The sequence below is a fragment of the Martes martes genome, assembly GCF_963455335.1.
Source record: "Martes martes genome assembly, chromosome: 6".
In the NCBI taxonomy this organism is placed as follows: domain Eukaryota; kingdom Metazoa; phylum Chordata; class Mammalia; order Carnivora; family Mustelidae; genus Martes; species Martes martes.
This window is the reverse complement of record NC_137893.1, coordinates 122,853,286-122,871,603: the sequence shown is the minus strand read 5'-3', so window position 1 is coordinate 122,871,603 and position 18,318 is coordinate 122,853,286. Positions and strand designations below refer to the sequence as shown.

The 18,318-nt window shown below is 40.8% G+C and overlaps 1 protein-coding gene across 3 annotated transcripts in view; it reads right to left on the bottom strand.

The window, feature by feature from the left end:
- Positions 1-18,318, bottom strand: part of DUSP22 (dual specificity phosphatase 22) — a 66,868-nt gene that overhangs the window by 14,870 nt on the left and 33,680 nt on the right. For all 3 annotated transcript variants that reach the window (XM_080806512.1, XM_080806513.1, XM_080806511.1), the window contains exon 4: positions 876-925. In XM_080806512.1, the coding sequence (XP_080662638.1) occupies positions 876-925 (50 nt within the window). The remainder of the gene's footprint in view (positions 1-875; positions 926-18,318) is intronic.

Below are 18,318 nucleotides of genomic sequence, written 5' to 3'. Positions count from 1 at the left end.
GATACTAAACTGAAGATTATGTGGTATGTAATTCCAATGTGCAGGATTTGTAGGCAATAGAGCTTTAAGAATCATGAAGGATGAATCCTGATAGGTCTGCAAACTCCCAAATTTACAAACACCACCTTAGCTTACAACTTTCCTAATAAAATGCAGTAATGTATAATTCTAGCAGGGTTGTTGTATGTGACATGCAATGTAAGCATAAGGCCAGCCTGAGAAGCAGAGGCTGGTGTCTATTGGATACACTGAATGGCTCAGTACTTCAATTCTGCTCCAGTCCCTCAGCCTGCAAGGTTCAAATCCATGCTTCAGTAAAACTTAACTCCATATCGTGGTCTTTCTAGGTCACTTTTAGACACCAAACAGTGTGAATGTTTAAAGCTGTGACTGCTGTGGGTCTACAAAGACCTGTCCCCCATTCTGCTGAAGCCTAACCCCAACCTAATTATTGTCACCTTTCCTTTTTTACTCTTTAATTTGGCTCCTAGAAATTTTAAAATTACCTGCATGGCTTACATTTGTGGTTCATAGTCTATTTCTACTGGACAGTGCTGTCTTAGACAAAACCCATTAGCTTCTTTAAGCCTTTGCTTCTAGAGAGAGGATAAACATGCTAAAAGTTTGGTTTGAGGCATCGTTTCTAAAAATGAGGCTATTCTTGTAGACATCCCATCAGTCAGTGTTGTATAGTTGAAGGACTGGCAAACAAACAGTGTGCCTCCCACTACGGCTCTAACTTCGCAGCACAGACCTCTATGCTTGGCATTAAGAGTCCCACGGCTCTGATGACGCCACGACACTTAACTTATTTGACTTTACTGGTCTTTATTCATTTTTAATATCTCCAAAAATTTAGGAAAAAAAACACTTACAGGTTCTGAGACGGTGAATCCGCTGCTGGAATGCACAGGTATTTAACCCCCTGTAGAATAAGAAAAATAAAATAAAAAGATGATACTCAGTGGAGAATACTAGTTAAAGGAACTGTTTACTCAGATCAAAAAATAAAAAGTAAAAAGGAGAAGTTTTTCCCTCATCCTTTGTTACCAAGGAACCAGGGGAAACTTTTTAATTAAGGTTCCTGGTTATTTCCTTGACCGTGCATACAAAATTCATGCTCTGGCTTGCAAACAGTTTGTAGGCTTAGATAGAGTTTACCAAAAAAGTGAAATAATTGAGTGCTTTCCAGTAAGTGTCAACAAGTTTCAAAACTATCATTTCAGATGCTTGTTTACATATTCAACATTAAAAAAAAATCTATTTCATTTAAGATCCTAAGTGGCCAAAAAGGAAGCACTGTAAGTAAAATCCTTAACATGATGACTAAATCACAGTGTTATATTACAGAGTATTCTATATCAAATTTTAGTAATTGGAAAATTGTAATTTCCCTGGTGCATTATTGGGAATTTACACATTCAAAATATCTTGATTTATTTTTTTAAAGATTTTATTTATTTATTTGTTATAGAGGGAGAGAGAAAGAGAGAGACAAAGCACAGCAGGGGGAGTGGCAGGCAGAGCAGGCAGAGGAAGAAGCAGGCTCCTTGCCGAGCAAGGAACGCAATGTGGGACTTGATCCCAGGACCTTGGGATCATGACCTGAGCTGATGCCATATGCTTAATGATTGAGCCACCCAGGCATCTCTATTTTGATTTTGCTTGTTTTTCAAAAGACTAAAAGTTTGTGTACCAAACTGTCACTTTTTTTTAAAAGAATGGCCCAATTTGAAAAAAAAAAAATGAACTTCATATTGGTCTCCATAAAAATCTATTAAAAAATGTCTGTGTAAATTTATCCTATAAAAAGCCATGCTAAATTTAAGTTTTATTAAAAACCTGGTTGTTTGGGGCACCTGAGTGGCTCAGTCAGTTAAGTGTCTGACTTCTCAGGTCATGGTCTTAGGGTCCTTGGATTGAGCCCCACATTGGGCTCCCTGCTCTGCAGGGAGGAGTCTAGCTGTCTCTCTGCCCCTCCCCCTGCTCATGCTCTATCTCAAATAAATACATTAATTAATTAATTAGATAATTAATTAAATATTTTTTAAAAACCTGGTTGTTTCTTCTTCAGAGGGATTTAAAGTATAGTTCCAAAGGTCTTCAATGTCATGTAAAAAACAAAATCTAGAAATCTCAGCAATCTTTGCAAAACAATATGGTTCTATGAGGACTTAGAGGAACCATTTTTAAACCTTTCCTCCTTTGATAGCCTAATCTCATAGGATCTTGCCACCATGTCATGAAAAATAAGTAGGGGAAGAAACACATCAAACACTAAAAAAGTAACCAACCTAAGAGAGTTAATGAAGGAGAAACATATAGAAATATATGGACTACCACAAGTACCTCAGCAAATAAAGTCATAAAATAACTTGTCTTTTAGAATTATTTGAATTTTTTGCAGTTGATCATTAAAATTTTATTGCTAATTCATATGAGGCATTTCTGTGGTGTATTTACTAATGTAGTCTTGTAAGGAACATCCAAATTTGTGGCTGTCCCAAACTCTTCTAGACCTCCACACTTTGATACTTCACGACACTGTGAATTCTACTTTTCCAATACAGAATCCATGTAAACTACATTTCTCAATCTCCTTTGCTATTAGGGTGTAGACTCAGAGGACCTGGTTTCATCATATGACACACCTACTTGAGGTGGATTTGGAAACAGGACATGGGACAAGTCAGATGGGTAAAGAGCACCTGCTTGGCAGGTGCAGGTGGCAGTAGAAGCAGGTGGTTCTGGGGGCAGACGTGGCAGCAGATCTCACCAGTTGTGTGATGTGGTCTGAGTGTTGTTCCTTTAACTTCAGCTGAAAGTCTGTTTCTCCAGCTCTTCTGAGACCATAAGCTCTCAAGTATCTCTTAACAAACACCTTCCTGCTTAAACCAGTTCAGAGTGCAATCAGCTGTCTGTCACTAAGACCTAAAAGATAAAATTCCCTTCCCTGTCTCATAGTATTAGGAGAGGTCAGAAAAAAACATTTTTCCTGCTTAATTCATATACACATACATTTTTTTTCAGCTCTGAGTCAATCATTACATCTTCCAACAAACTCTTGAAGATGAGTTTTACTACTGCTTCTCCATGTGAGAATACTTTACATGAGACCTAACAGGTTTGAACATGTCAAGGGTAAAGTTTAAGGATAAGCTGCCGGACTATGTTCCTCCCGCATTCAACCTTCACTTTGTCATCCCTAATTGCCTCCTTCTGTCTGTCCTCATTTCTTCCTGGACTCTGGGCACTGGGCTCTGTTGGAAATAACGAGGCAGTTGTCTGAAGTTCTAAAGCACCTCCAAACCCAGAGAGGTATTAAAGCAGTGATTTAAAAGGAAAGAAAATGGAAAAGGAAATGATACTGTAAAAAAAAAAAAAAAAAAGTAATTTCACTACTTCCCTCCATCAGGGCCAAGCAAGCTTATTGGTATAGATACACATACTGATCTTTCATAAATCCGTCACTGGAATGACTCATTTACTTTTTTTCTTTTATTTTAAGTGAGAGTTGGCCATGGATCAGGTCCAGAAGCTTATGAAATTCTTTCCTCCCACACACTTCCTCCAACCTCTTTCAGACCAGAACTTCCAGAGGGATGGGAAGGATTCTCAGGTTTCCACCCTCCCTACCACTGTGACTGTCACACCTGGGTAACTTCAATCAATCAAGAATGCTGAGGTGGATCCCCTCTAACATAGGATAAAAATGCTTGCCTGTCACACATGCTGATGGACAGCCACTTAATCCTAACAGAATCTAAAATCACCCCAGGCCATATGATGGGAGGAAAGAAAAAAAAAATGAAAGAAAGGAAGAGAATGGGCCAGAAGAGGAGGCTAAATAGCTCTTAGCTTATTAAGAGCATTCACCATAAATTCCAATGGCAGTGTGATTGGAAAGCACCTCACTTCCTTCAGGTGTTCCCTGAGTGGGGTCCCATTCCCCTTTTTGGTGCCTGATGAGAAAAAAAAAGGCCGCTGGCTCCATAAGGCAGGAGAAAAATGCAGGAAGATGGCAAAGGGTATCCCTCCCTTCATGCCCACAGATTGATGAGAAGGCAACTTTCAGCCATGCTGGGCCCCTCACCCTCACTACCTGGGGTGGGCATGTGGCAGCTACAGCTTCCCATCTGTGAAGCTTCTAAGGAGGAACAAAGTAGCTCTCAGCCACAAGTTTGGGGATCCCCTACTGTTAAGGAAGGACAGAGAAAACAGAAAACATAAGATCATGTTCTCTCAAAAGTAGAACAACAACAATAACCTTCCTTGCCACATAGTAAACACTAAATATCTGTTGAACAAGGTGAAAACCAATTAACATGAAGATCACACTACAGGAATAGTACAAGGGAAGAAAACTATCATAAAGTGCCCACACCTGGGGACCATAAAAATAAGAGAGCTGAACTTTCAGCCATGACATAGGAAGGGCACACTGCAGGCACATGCTCCAGACACCAGGCTCCTGCCTGTCCATACCACCAGAACTTGGTTAAGAATCAGCTCACCGTGATCTACAATAAGAAGGGAACAAACTATGCAAATACAGTAAAGAAAGGAGTCAAAACTGTCAAAAAGGTTCAGCTGCTCACCGCCCAAGAACATCTATTTATCTTGGCTTAGTCATTAACAAAGCACGAAAAGTATCTTTCTTGCAGGCCACAGACTGCAGAACATACAGTACCTGAAAAAAGTCTTCAGATGCCTGCACATGTGTACAATTCATGGCAGTTAATTACTAATTCAGAAAGCGGCAAGAGTGCTGACAGCATTAAGGACTTCAATGCTACAAGCTGGAGAGACTTAAAATTATCCTAGTATTAATGGAATCCCCCCCCCCAAAATCATTCTCTCATATTGAGGTTTGTAGAGACAGAGATATGGGGCAGGATGTGTTTAGCTAAATTATGGAAAACATGACAAATGAAGCAAAAAAGTAACAGATCTTATTCTTGAACAAAATTCTAGAACAATCTGAAAAATTCATAAGTAATAAAAATAACAGAGGGGAGGTGGATGTGGGGATGAGTGAAACAGGTGAAGGGGATTAAGAGCACATTTATCATGATAAGCACTGAGTAATGTAGAGAATCCTTGAATCACTATATTGTACAGCTGAAACTAATATAACACTGTATGTTAACTATACTGAAATTTAAAAAAAAAAATGACAGCAATGTTTCCATTCCTACAGGATTTGCTATGTGATATTTGCTCCTACATATTACCTCTTAAACTAAAAAACAAAAACAAGGGGTGCCTGGGTGGCTCAGTGGTTTAAGCCTCTGCCTTCAGCTCAGGTCATGATCTCAGGGTCCTGGGATCTAACCCCACATCGGGCTCTCTGCTCAGCGGGGAGCCTGCTTCCCCCTCTCTCTCTGCCTGCCTGTCTGCCTACTTGTGGTCTCAAGCTCTGTCAAATAAATAAATAAATAAAATTAAAAAACAAAAAAACAAAACAAAAACAAAAACCAACATAAAACTAAAATTATCTTCTTTGAAAGAAAATTATTAGATAAAAATTTAATACTTTTCATGATGTTCCAAAACAGTGATTGGTGGAAAGCCAATTAATATTAAACTTCATGGAGCTAGTAAGTGTCAAGTTACAGATTTTCAATTTAGGCAGCTAGCCGAAGAATACAAAAACCAGTTTAGCTAAGGGAAAAGGCTCAGTCTATGCTTTAAGACTGTCTTGATTTCTAGGAGCGACAAAGAATGAGCAGATAATTTCTTCGGACTACATGGCATTTTGAATGGCCTAGAACATCCTGAGAATGCTATTAATACCGCTAAGGTGAGGACCAGAAGGAAGAAAAGGCAAAGAATTAAGAAAAAGCCTCATATTTACACTGACCACATATACACTGAATACTCATAAGAACAGGCAACACATCAGTTAGTATTACATAGTGTGGAAAGACATTAGGAAAATACCAGAAAGAAGTTAGATTTCAATGGGATTATCCAAAGAAATTTTTGGGGGTGAAGTTTTTAGGTTAGGTTTTGAAAGAGACAACAAATATCAATTGATTGGAAAGAAAGTTAGAAAGTATTTCAGAGATTCTTCTTGCACAAAGTTTAAGGCTTTCTAAGTCCTTATTCTCAAGAGTTCTAATATTTTTCTGTTTTCTGTTTCAATAAGCATAGTAACCACCAAAAGTAAGGTTTTTGCCTTTCCTTGGGGCTGAAACTAAAGATTACACTTAAAACCATACATAGTCAAGTACTTGAAAAGCAGGGGCAAGATTCTGATTTCAGGACTAGTAAAAAGATCAAACTCTCGCTTGTTTCAAGTACAATTTCTAAAATTCACTGTTCTTTTCTTTCTGAAACATAAGTAAGGGGCTTCTGGAGAACCTAGCTGACATTCTACTTTTCTAAAGAAAAGAAAGATCAAGGCCTTCACAATCTGTTTTCTCTCTCTCAGGAAAACTAATAAAATCAGTTTCTGCAAGGACTTATTCACAACCTAAGAGGAAACATGAGTAGGAGATAGAGTTGCTAAGAGGCCAGAATCAGGAAATCCAGGTGATGGAAAAGTTATTTTAGCTGCTAATAAAAGTGACTTGATCTTGGATCTTGGTTTCTCATCTTATCCCATCCAAATACCAATAGCAATATGGGTGTACAAAGGAGGAGTCTTCCAAAAGAGATGATATTTTTTCTTTGACAGTCACATTTATGAGGTAACAGAGTGGCACGCTGAAGTGGGCTCTGCAATTCCTACACATGGAAATCTATTAACATTGATAATTTAATGCCCATGAATGAATTAAGCAAAGTAAGGTGGGCACCCCATTTAGACCTAATTCCCAAATTATCCAAAAATCTGACTCCAAAAAAGAAACAAAATTAAAAAAGAATTAAGTTTGATCAGAAGCAAGACCCGAGTTTATACACCACTATAAAAAACAAAAGTCTCTCCCACTTGAGACAATCACTCTGCATTTTTTATTGTAGTAAAATATACATCACATAAAATTTACCATTTTAACCATTATTAAATACACAGCTCAGTGGCATCATGTATATTCACATCCTTATCACCACCACTCATCTCTAGAACTTTTTTATCTTCCCAGATGGAAACTCTGAACCCATTAAACACTAACTCCCATTAACCCTTCTCCCCATCCCCTGTAACCCCCAATTCTACTTTCTATCTCTATGAATTTGACGACTTCTACACTTTTTTTTTGACAGACAGAGATCACAAGTAGGCAGAGAGGCAGGCAGAGGGGGGGGGGAGCAGGCTCCCTGCTGAGCAGAGAGCCCAATGCAGGGTTTGATCCCAGGACCCTGGGATCATGACCTGAGCCGAAGGCAGAGGCTTTAACCCACTGAGCCACCCAGGCACCCCACTTCTGCATTTTTATATAAACCCAAAGGCAGGTAATCTGAAAAAATTAGTCTAGCCACATTCCTGAAGGTCATAGACCAAGAGATGGCAACTGCTGACTTGAAATTGCTCAGATGTACCTGCAAGGTTTGACAGCCTTACATTTCATGGAGTATCTTACTCCAGAGAAAGCACAGAAAGATCTCCACCTAGGCTATGTATATGGATGCCATGTACATGGATGCCAAAGCCAGTACCTGGCCCATGGAGTTTGATCATTATTTCTCCTCAATTTAAGAACTTTCACATAGCCAGTAACATTTTTTAAAGGGAAAAAGCAGAATACAAAATTATATCTGTAGAAAGATTACCTCTGGAAAAGCTTATGTACGTCTGTGGACTAAGAACTGGAAGCAAGCATAAAAGCAAAAAACAAAAAACAAAAACAGGGTGCCTGGGTGGCTCAGTTGTTAAGCATCTGCCTTCAGCTGAGGTCATGATCCTGAGGTCCTGGGGTTGAGTCCTGAGTCAGGCTCCCTCTCCAAGGGAAATCTGCTTCTTCTTCTGTCCCTCATCCCACCCATTCTCTCAAACTCTCTCTCTCTCTCTCAAATAAATAAGATCTAAACAAAACAAAACAAAACCAGGTAAGGTCTAGGGGGTAAGATTCTTGATAATCTCCTTTTTTGTTTGTACCATAGCAGAAATCTCATAGGAATTACTGGAGAAAATCACCACAGAAGATAAATACAGTCCTTGAGTTGTGCTACATAACACATGTTCTGAGTCTAGGCTCTAAACTGAAGATGCATTTTCTTCAGGCACCCATTTGCCACTGATTCTTCCTGCACCAGCTAAATTTAGGAAACACTACTACAAATAACAACTTCCAAGAACTCTGTGGTACTTGATGGGGTGGGGAGGGGTGGGAAGGTCAGAGTGGAGAGACAAGATTTAGCCTTTGGTTTGATTTTGTGAGAAAAAATGCAAATGAGAAACCTCCAACACCTGTTGGCTTCTTTCAGGTTAGTCAAAAAACGACATACATTTGACTTGTCAGATCAACAGATGAGGACCCAAATGCTTATTTTTGCTCAAGTTATTTCAATGAAATAACTTGGTCAGCACACTGAATTTCCTTGAGCCAGCATGGGTGGGTTATGGGAAGGTGGTGAGGGAGATTCATGCCAGCTCCAACCTACCACTGAAAGCCCTCTTCTGTGATTTCAGTTGTGTCTGGCACCGCTGATGTATTCAGTGTGACTCATGAAAACAGGGCCAGTTTCAGCAATCTCTCCAAACCAAGTAGTTCTACAATATTACTTAATGAATGTTAATGATAAATGACCATACCAAAAAAATTACCATGATTGAAAACTGATGCTTGGAAATCAGGAGAAATCAGCAGTAGATACTTTAGGATCACAAGCTACCACTTGTTAAAGATACAAAGGTAATTTTGCCTCAGCTGCTAAAACATATCAGTGGATCCATCCTGTCTGCAAAGTAAAGATCCTCTTCAAAATCCTTCAGCACTTGTCTACAACTCACCTCCCAAGCTTACCTCCACCAGCTCACCAAACTCCAGGTACCTGGCTGCCTGAGAATCTCTCCAAATGTTCTGTACTTTCCTGCCCACTCCTCCCCAGGGTCCCTTCTTCTCCCCAATGTTTGTTTCCTCTGGAATATCCTTCTCTTTCAGGACTCCTCCCAGAGGTACACACCTGCTGTAACCCACCAGCCCTACCCACAGAGCTTTCCCTGACATCATCTCCCTCCACCTCAGGCTCCTGTTCTAAATGCCCTGATACCACCCCACATGGCTGGCACATAGACTCCTGGAAGATGCAAGCACGGTTGGCAAAAAGGCCCATGTTTACTGGGACACAGTCACACCTGTTCATCTACGTATTGTCTAACACTCCTTTCATGTACAGGAGAGAGCAGTGTACTGTCACAGGAAACTTAGGACCATCAAGCTCAAAATATTTACTATCTGTCCCTTGATTCAAAAAAAGGGCGCCTGGGTGGCTCAGTGGGTTAAAGCCTCTGCCTTCAGCTCAGGTCATGATCCCAGGGTCCTGGGATTGAGCCCCACATCGGGCTCTCTGCTCAACGGGGAGCCTGCTTCCCCCTCTCTCTCTGCCTGCCTCTCCGCCTACTTGTGATCTCTGTCTGTCAATTAAATAAATAAAATCTTAAAAAAAAATAAAATAAAAATTTTTTTAAAAAAGTGTGCTGAGCCTGGTCTAGACAGTGACATTTCACAAAATCATTTTGGTGGCTTCAGGTTTGTTTTGCATATCACATGTTTCTTCTACTTTTAAATGATATCTGATACAACACACCATCATCTTAGAATTGCAGTATTCTAAATCATTAGTTGTGCTCAGAACTCTTCCTTACTCTGTAAAAAGAAAGGGATAGAGGAATTTTCCTCAAATGTAGGACATTTTTAACAATGAAATTAGATGGGATATGTGAAACACACTAGGTGCAGCTGGAAGGCGCTCAATAAATGGAAAAGGCAATTTGTTGTCAGTCATCTCTACTTTGATGGCAGCCCTGGGTTAGGAGCAAGATGGCATCATACATACCAGGCTGCAGAATGCTGACAGCAGACAGCTCACAAGAACCAATGGTGAGAGCCATACTCACACTTCCAGTTTGTCTACCAGACCTGGATGAGCACACCTGCCTGAGTTATCCTCACCTTTTCAGCAAGAAGGTGACTATTTCCCTTCTTAAATGCATCTCCCTACTCAGGGAGGAACACAGTATTGTTTCAAATGTCATTTGTGTCCTCTTTTGCAGATTACTAAGCAAATGAGCTCTCAGTCTCTCTCACTTATGATAAAATGATAAATTCACTGAAGGGTGAGTTATCAACTTTGTAGACTGCCCCCTTTCTTCTTAGATGTAATCTGCAGCTTTGAAAAAGAAGCTTTTCCTAAAGAGCATTCATAATCTCTCAGGCCTAATATCACCTCCTTTTTGTGGGATCAGACCTAAAAATGGTTTGTTTCAAGAATGAAACAAACACTGACCCAGAGCAGGGTCCTGCCCTGGAGAACTGGCCAGTTGTACATAGGTAGGGCTAATGCTTATGACATGCAAAGGCCAGTACATGAGCCACACAAGAAGGGCCATGTTGCTCAGAGCAGTGAGAATGAGCCATGGGCTGGGAGGGTAGAGAAGAGTGGAGCAGAGACAGTAACTCTCCCATATCTCCTGAACACATGCAAATAAATGTGGATTATTAGAGATGACATTAAATTTCTATCTTTCATGGTACATTCATGTACAGAAGGGGTGTCTATTTCCCAAACATAATGGGGGGGGCATCTTCCTTGCTCTGTTTTAAGGATTGGGTGGTCAACATTCCACAGACTTCCTTTGTGGGCTTTTATTCCTTTGCTTTCATTCCACTGCTTTCATTCCTTTGAAAGGGCAGCACTTCACCAAATCTTCCCTCCCCCACCACTGCCATTCAAAGCAATCTGATGGTCTATTTTTATTTTGACAGCTGCATCCTCTTGCACTGGGCATAGAAGGAAGTCCCAGGCCACCTTCGTTAGAGCCTGAGTAGGACTCACAAGGAGTGAGTGAGCATTGGCTACTAAGGAGGCCAGAGATCCTTCCCTCACTGGGGTCATTAGGACCTCAAGATGACTGGTTGAGGCTATTCAACCACAACACCACCACACATGCAGGAGCAGCAGCAAGAGAGGTTTCCATGAGAAAAGGTGGCTAGCCTCAGTTTAAAGGAACACTTAAAAAAAAACCCAAATACTTGGAAATGTTATTTTGACTTTGTTAGCTATGAGATCATTATTGTTCTTTAGGGCATAGTATTAGAGCATTCTATAATGCAGTTTAAATTAATCATTTACAGTAGATTTGGAATTGCTGTCTGCTTGGGTGCTGTGGGGCTGGTCTCCTTGACAAGGTATTTCATTAATTTAATGTAAGGTAAAGTCATTTTGGACCAGTTCCACCATTGTTAAGCCCCAACTGCTTTAAAAACCAGTACACTCTGAAACGATCTCTGTACTATTGTGCTTAGGAATAGTTTTCATGACCAGAAGGCTCACTTCAAGGTCTGGGCTCAGCTCTGTTTGTCTGAGATGCCTTCCCCATGACCACACAATATCAGAAAAACGATCTCTTTGCAACCATTTAAAGGATAAAAGGACAATCCAAAGGCAGCTTTCCCACATGTTCTCTTCCTTCTTTGGCAGCTGGCTGTGCTTTTCACCAAGGGAATCTTATGAATTATCTCCATTTAATTGGGGGAAAATCTGAGAAGCAAGTAAGCATGTCCATATTGGTCCTCAAGAGAAGGAGGCTCTAATTCAGATTTTAGGTGCATCTACTTCTTTTCCCTCACTAGTGCTGTATGCAGGTATGGCTCGACTAGCTCAAACTTTGGCCATGCATTTCGTTTGTTTTCCCATTAGAAAAGCAGATAAGAGCTAGTTGAAGATGCCACTGCTCAGTACTGAATGTTGAAACTCAACATCTGTACTAATTGTGGTGATAACTGAAAGGAGAAATAATTTCTCAATTCAAACCCAGGGCTTGACAGCATCCTCTGCCCCAGGACACACACAAAGGTCTGCAAAACATGTCAGGAGTCAGACCACAGAGAGGGGGAAACACTTCAAAGAGCAGTACAGGCACAACGTGTCCACTTAGCCTGCGCTGAGATGATGACACTAGCTAGGTGCCACTGCTTTAGTCTCGGGCTTTTAAAGTCAGTTTGGATCACTTCCCTTGCAGCTGTGGCAGGCACAAGGTCCACCTGCAATGCCTACCAGCAATGAGTTATTAGGAGCACCCAAAAATGGCAAATTTGCTTAAACCAGTCTTCAGTAAACCAAGCTACATTTAAATCATTCTTTTTCTTAATGGCTAAAAACAACAGCACCTACAGAGCCATTGTACCCTGCTTTAGGTCTTAACCAACCAACCAACCACATATAACTTCTCATTACAACTCTGACTGCAGACTCAAAGGTCCTTCACCTAAGAAGCCTGAAACCTGTTCAGTCCTCTTGGACTACATGTCCTCTGCCACTACCATCATGATGCTCAGGTTGCCCACGGTCTGCCAGCCACATGCTGTGCTGTGCTAACCTGCAACCAGAAACATATTTCCCTTGGGATACTGACTTTGGTTGTTTCTTCCAAACTAAGCTGCTCTTCACTTTTAAACTCCTTAGCAAAACTAGGCCCCTATTAAAGCTTTCCAGATTTTGCTGCTATGTCACTCTCCCCCTTCCAGTGCTCATGGCACTGAAAAGGTGCCATGTTAAGGGTCGATGGCCAACGAATGGCCAAACTGCATTGTATCTGCACCAGAGCTCCTTCTCTCCAGCCCTTCTGTGCCCTGGGGTGCCCCTAAAGGGATTTCTGTGCCTGTCTCTTCTGAACACTGAGCCCCATATTACTTCTCTTTGTATTTTATTCCCAATCCTTACTACAAGGTAAGTAAATGTCTGCTGAATCTGAAGGAATAACTCCTAATTTAGCCAAAAAGAGAACTGAATATGGCCCCACCCTTACCCCACCACGCTGACCACCTTCTCCACTCTATAATCAGCCAACTTCCACACATCTTCTATAGCTCCAGGGCTTATTTCCCCCTTCCTGGCCAGCCCGGAAGGGCTGCTCCTAGTCAAGACATATCTCTCCACTGAACCAAACCATACTAGTCCTACAAAGGCTGCCTAAACACCTCTCTTTACAAAGTCTTCCCCAAATACCCCCCAGTCTATTAACCTAAAGATCTTGTATAAATGGACAGAGCTTTTACCCTGTGCTTTAGCATTTATGGGCAATTTATGAGTTGTGTCAATGCCTACTATCACTCCAGCTAAAGCACAGAGGGGAGACCATGTGCTACATGCTTTTTCTGAGGTCCTGGTTTGGAGATACCAGGAAATCTTGCCACTGGTATATTTCCCATTGAGGAAAAGGAGGGATGCAAACAAGGCAAGCCCACTTCAGAAACACAGCCCTCAGCACACAATGTGCTCAGGACTTGATTGCACGGGGAGTCAGGACAAGATGGACAAGACAGGGCACTCTGCAGGAAATGTTAAAAAACAAAACTGGGACTTAAGTTAGAGAAAAGTTTAGCAGGAGTGTTTTATAAAAGTTCAGTTTTGTGGAGAGGCTGGTCAGTAAGTTTGAGTACTAAAGAGAAGGTCCACACCTGAAATGCATGGTACTCTAGAAAGCCAGAGAATTTTTACATAGATCTCTTTCAATTAGAGACAAAAAAAGCACTGTTTCCTCTCTAGAATCAATGAAGTACTAGAGTATTTCCAGTCCCATTTAGTCCATTCATGCTGGAATTCTGGTTTTAGAACTCCATTTGCAAGTGAGCTTGTCACAGAAGGGTCAGCAGCCAGATGGAGCTGTATTATGCACTTGACTGCCCACACACACGGAACTCAGATACAGCTTGATTCAAGAAAGAGTGATTACTAGACAGTTTTCGATACCTACCATAATCATTTCTATTTGAGTCATTTCTATTTAAGTCTGGGGTTGGCTTCAAACAAATTTACCTCAACACATGAAAGCTGCTTCAAGCCTTTGGTATGGTAGGTACCACTGATACTTGGGTGGCATCAAAGAGACTTTCTTAGAGAGGTGAAAACAACCGGGGTTCACTGGAAATAGTTGTCAATCTGAAAACCATGGTCAAACAATGATTTGTTTTCAAAGGCCCTGGACCTCGATAGTGTGATGTTTTTTGCAATGCCAGTAAAATAACAAAAATCATCCACACTGGATACAATGGCCAATCCCAACAGGAAACCTTGCCCAATGCTTCAAGTTGCATCACTAGGGAATCTGTGAATCTTTAAGAAAGGACATAAACTCATTTAAGTGAAACAATCAAGTAGAAGATAACTGATACCAAAAATAAAATCTATACAGTTGAAAGGCTTTTCCTGGGCTATCTTCTCCCTTTTAAGATTAAGATGATTGAAATGAATGGTTTATACCCCCTGATCATGGGCGACAAGGATGCGTAATGTCAAACACGCACATATGAATACACAGAGAAAACTGTTACCACAGAATCCATTCTAGCCAAACCTGAACAACCAAATGCAATCTACTAGTCACTACTACAGACACCAAGAGTATGGCCACCCACCTGCCTACCTTCCTTCCCTACCTCCCTTCATTCAAAGAGAAATTATGAAGATACTTCTATTGTGAAAAATAAATAAAAATAAAGACAAAAGTGAAACTTACCCTTCCTACCCTCTTCTCCTATCCTATTCCACTTTACCATTCTGAGCAATCTAGTATGGTCCTTCTAGACCCTTAGCTGTTCATTTACATGCATATATATGTACCCACAGAAATATATAACTAATATTTAGTTTTACATAAATGGGATCATATTATGAATATTATTCTACAACTTGCTTCTTTTGCTTAACAATTACCTTTTCCCTGTGCATACATATAAACCTTACTCTTCTTTTTGAATTGCTGCAGAGTATTTCTTAATATGGATGTATCATAATTGAGCATTACTCTTCTGCTGAATGTGTGGGTTGGCTCCAATTTTTTGCCATTGCAAACACAGTTGCAGTGAACATCATTGCCCATACCTCTGTGGGTACAGGATGAAACATGTGGCTTTCATCAGTTATCTCTTCTCTTAGGGGAAATATGCTATGGGAAATGTGGCTCCTGTGATTTGAAGGTCATGAGCAGGGTGGGCCCCTGGGTCCCAAGAGCTGAGGACTGACATGGGCCACAGAGCTGGGGGTGACACCATGCAAGTGTCCTGTGTGGCTGCCAAAGGAGGACCACAGGCAATGAGGATCTTCCTCCTGAGCCAGAACACAAGCCCATGTACCTTGAATGTTCTCCCAGCTTTTCATGACCTGGCTATAAACTCCTTAAAATCTGAAACAATGCCTCAACCAACTCTGCCTCCACTTCAAGCCTGCTGCCTTGGCTGTGACAAACCTTTTAACTTTTCATTCACTGTGTCTTAGCTGTACTTTCCTCCTCGTAGGACCAAGCTTCTAATGCAAATCAAAGGTAGCTGAACGATCCTTAAGAAATCAATCAGAGGGGCACCTGGGTGGCTCAGTGGGTTAAGCCTCTGCCTTTGGCTCAGGTCATGATCTCAGGGTCCTGGGATCGAGCCCCACATTGGGCTCTCTGCTCAGCGGGGAGCCTGCTTCCCCCCCGCCCCCCGCCATCTGCCTCTCTGCCTACTTGTGATTTCTGTCTGTCAAATAAATAAAATCTTAAAAAAAAAAATCAATCAGAAAGTCACAGACGTGTCACAGGGGATTCTTGTTTCTAACTTAGCAAGAGTTTAATTCTGAACTAGAGTCCACAAAAGCTCCATAAAACAGTACATCTATATTTGCTAACATTCACTGACATGGGAGGAATGGAACAAACAACCCACATAAATGAGGTTGCATTGCATTAACCAGATCCTCTGGCTTCACTTATTACTCATGGTTAATAAATCATTCTTGGTACAGCTCTTTTTTCACACTCCTTAATGAGCCACAAATGACCAAAGATATGATTTCTCACTTTGGTATGGAGCTGAAAATGCATGTGGCTCTCAGTTCATCAGTAAGCATCTGCAGAGGGGCCCCTGTGTGCCAGGCCCAGGTTGAGTGCTGGGGAAGACCAAAGAAATCCCAATGTGGCACCTGCCTGCAGTGAGCCCGAGGTCAGCTGAGGACCTTGGACACAGGCAGTGAAGAGCTAGTTCATCAAACAGTGGTTAAACAGCCATTCAATACACTACAGAAGCTGTCAGAGTGTATACAATTCATAATCCAGTTAAGAGTACAAACTATAGCTTCTGTATAAAATATTATAGAGAAAAGGGAAGAAGTCCTGAGGTTGGAGGGCACTGGGAGTGTCCTTCTCAGAAGAAGGAAAGCTGGGGCTGAGCTGTGAAGAAGGGTAGGGCTTAGGGAGGCAAGAGGGTAGAAGAAAGAAGAACACACAGAAGCACAGTTTCTTAAACTTTAAATACCATTTAGCACCTTGGTTCTTGTTTGCTTTACACTTGGGAAACCAGCTAAACTTTTGAGGTAGTGAAATGGGGTGGGTCACCAGACAGACATACAGCAGATGACCAAGGTCTGTCAAGGAGGCTCTCAGTCCCCCAGCGCTGCTGTCCAAGTAGAATGAACATATCACTGTGGTGAGAATTTTCTCATAAATAAGTGGCTAATGAAGACGGCAGTGTAGACATGTAAATAACAAGAAGTATTAGAACCAGAAGACATGACCAACTATAAAGAAAACTAACAAAATTAAATTGTGAGCTAAGGCACCTCAAAAAAAATGTCTTTAGTGTTAACGGAAATACAAAATAGAACAATCAAGAATATGTGCCTTCTATGGCAACATCTTTTTCTTTGGAAAAAAAAAAAAACTTTGGTGGTTCAAAGTATAAAAGTCAAAACTTAAAATGGAAAAAATATATAGCCAAGCTGAACTCAAGTTCAAAACCTACCTGGTAAACATACAATACCCTGGTTTGAATAGATGCATATAAACTACTGTTTTTTCTATTTAATCCTAAAATACACAACATTGAAAAATTTAAATTTTTTGGAGAATTAGTCCAGCAAAGGAATAAGAATACTTTTTAAAGCATTTTTGTTGATAGCAAAAAATAGTTTTGTTTCCTGCAGGTGCTCTGGTTAAATACACAGAATGAAAAATGAAACAAACTCTGAAATTTTTACATTAGAAAGATAGAGTTCTGTTTCTTTTTTCAGGGGAAGGGAGAAATCTTTCATTGCTCAATATTACTTCCTCAGCACCTATAAACAATATGGGGTTCCTGATATGAAAAAGCACCATCGTTGTGACAGCAATTTTTACCACCCTACAAATCTGGAGCAATCAGTAGGCACTGAAGACACACTCACAAATAAGGAAATACCCCAGCAAAAGCAAGCAACCCCCCAACCAAGTCTTAAACATAGAAAGAGACAGAGGTTTTTTTCCTCTTAAATATTTTAATTACAGTTCTAGATTTAATTCCAATGTGAAATTAATAAATGTGGCAATTAATTTTTCCACCTGGGCCTGCCACTTGTTGGAGGTGATATGAGCAAGTCACCAGTTCTGATTATGCTATGAAGGAACTAGGACAATGCCATCTGCCTTGCTGGGCTCTCAGAGTTCTTAGAGGATTGAAAGAGATTGGTGTGACTGTCTTGGATTCAGAGCTCTACCAGAAGTCATATCTTGGCACGACCAGCTTTCTCCTGGTTGGAATGCCACTGACCAGATTTTTCAAATTCCCAGTCATTTCCAAAAACCCAGTCAAAAGTCTCCAAATTCATGTGCCAGAGGAGGGACCTTGTTCTCTGAGCTTCCATAGTCTCTGTTCCTACTTGACCCCTAGCACTGAGGGCCTATCCTGAGCCAGAGCTCTTCCTTCACTGGACTTAATTATTAGCAGTATTTATAAAATATCCATAATATATATCTTGCTTATACTCTAAGGGCTTCACTGGGGTAAATATTGGCATTGATTCACTTTTGTTATCTCCAGCATCTGTTCCAGGGCCTGGCATGTAGCAAGAACTCAACCGCTCAGTTAATCAATCACTCCCTGTCTTCAAAGGGAAGAACTGTCTGGACAAGAGGCTTGATAGTATGAGGATGGCATTCACAGCAAATAAAACGAAACAAAAATTTTATTAATTAATAATAATGAAGAATAAAATTCTGTGCTGGTGCGAGTATGGGAAAACAGTAACTTTCATACGCTGCCAATAAGGGCACAAATGGTATAACCCTTTCCAAAGCCAATGTGGCAGTATCTACTAATACTATTTGCAGATTCACAAGCATCGGTCATGCAAGGAGAGGACCAAGACAGTAAGGCACTCTGGGGGAATCTCTGGCCTGGGAAAGAAGACTCAGGTTCCTAC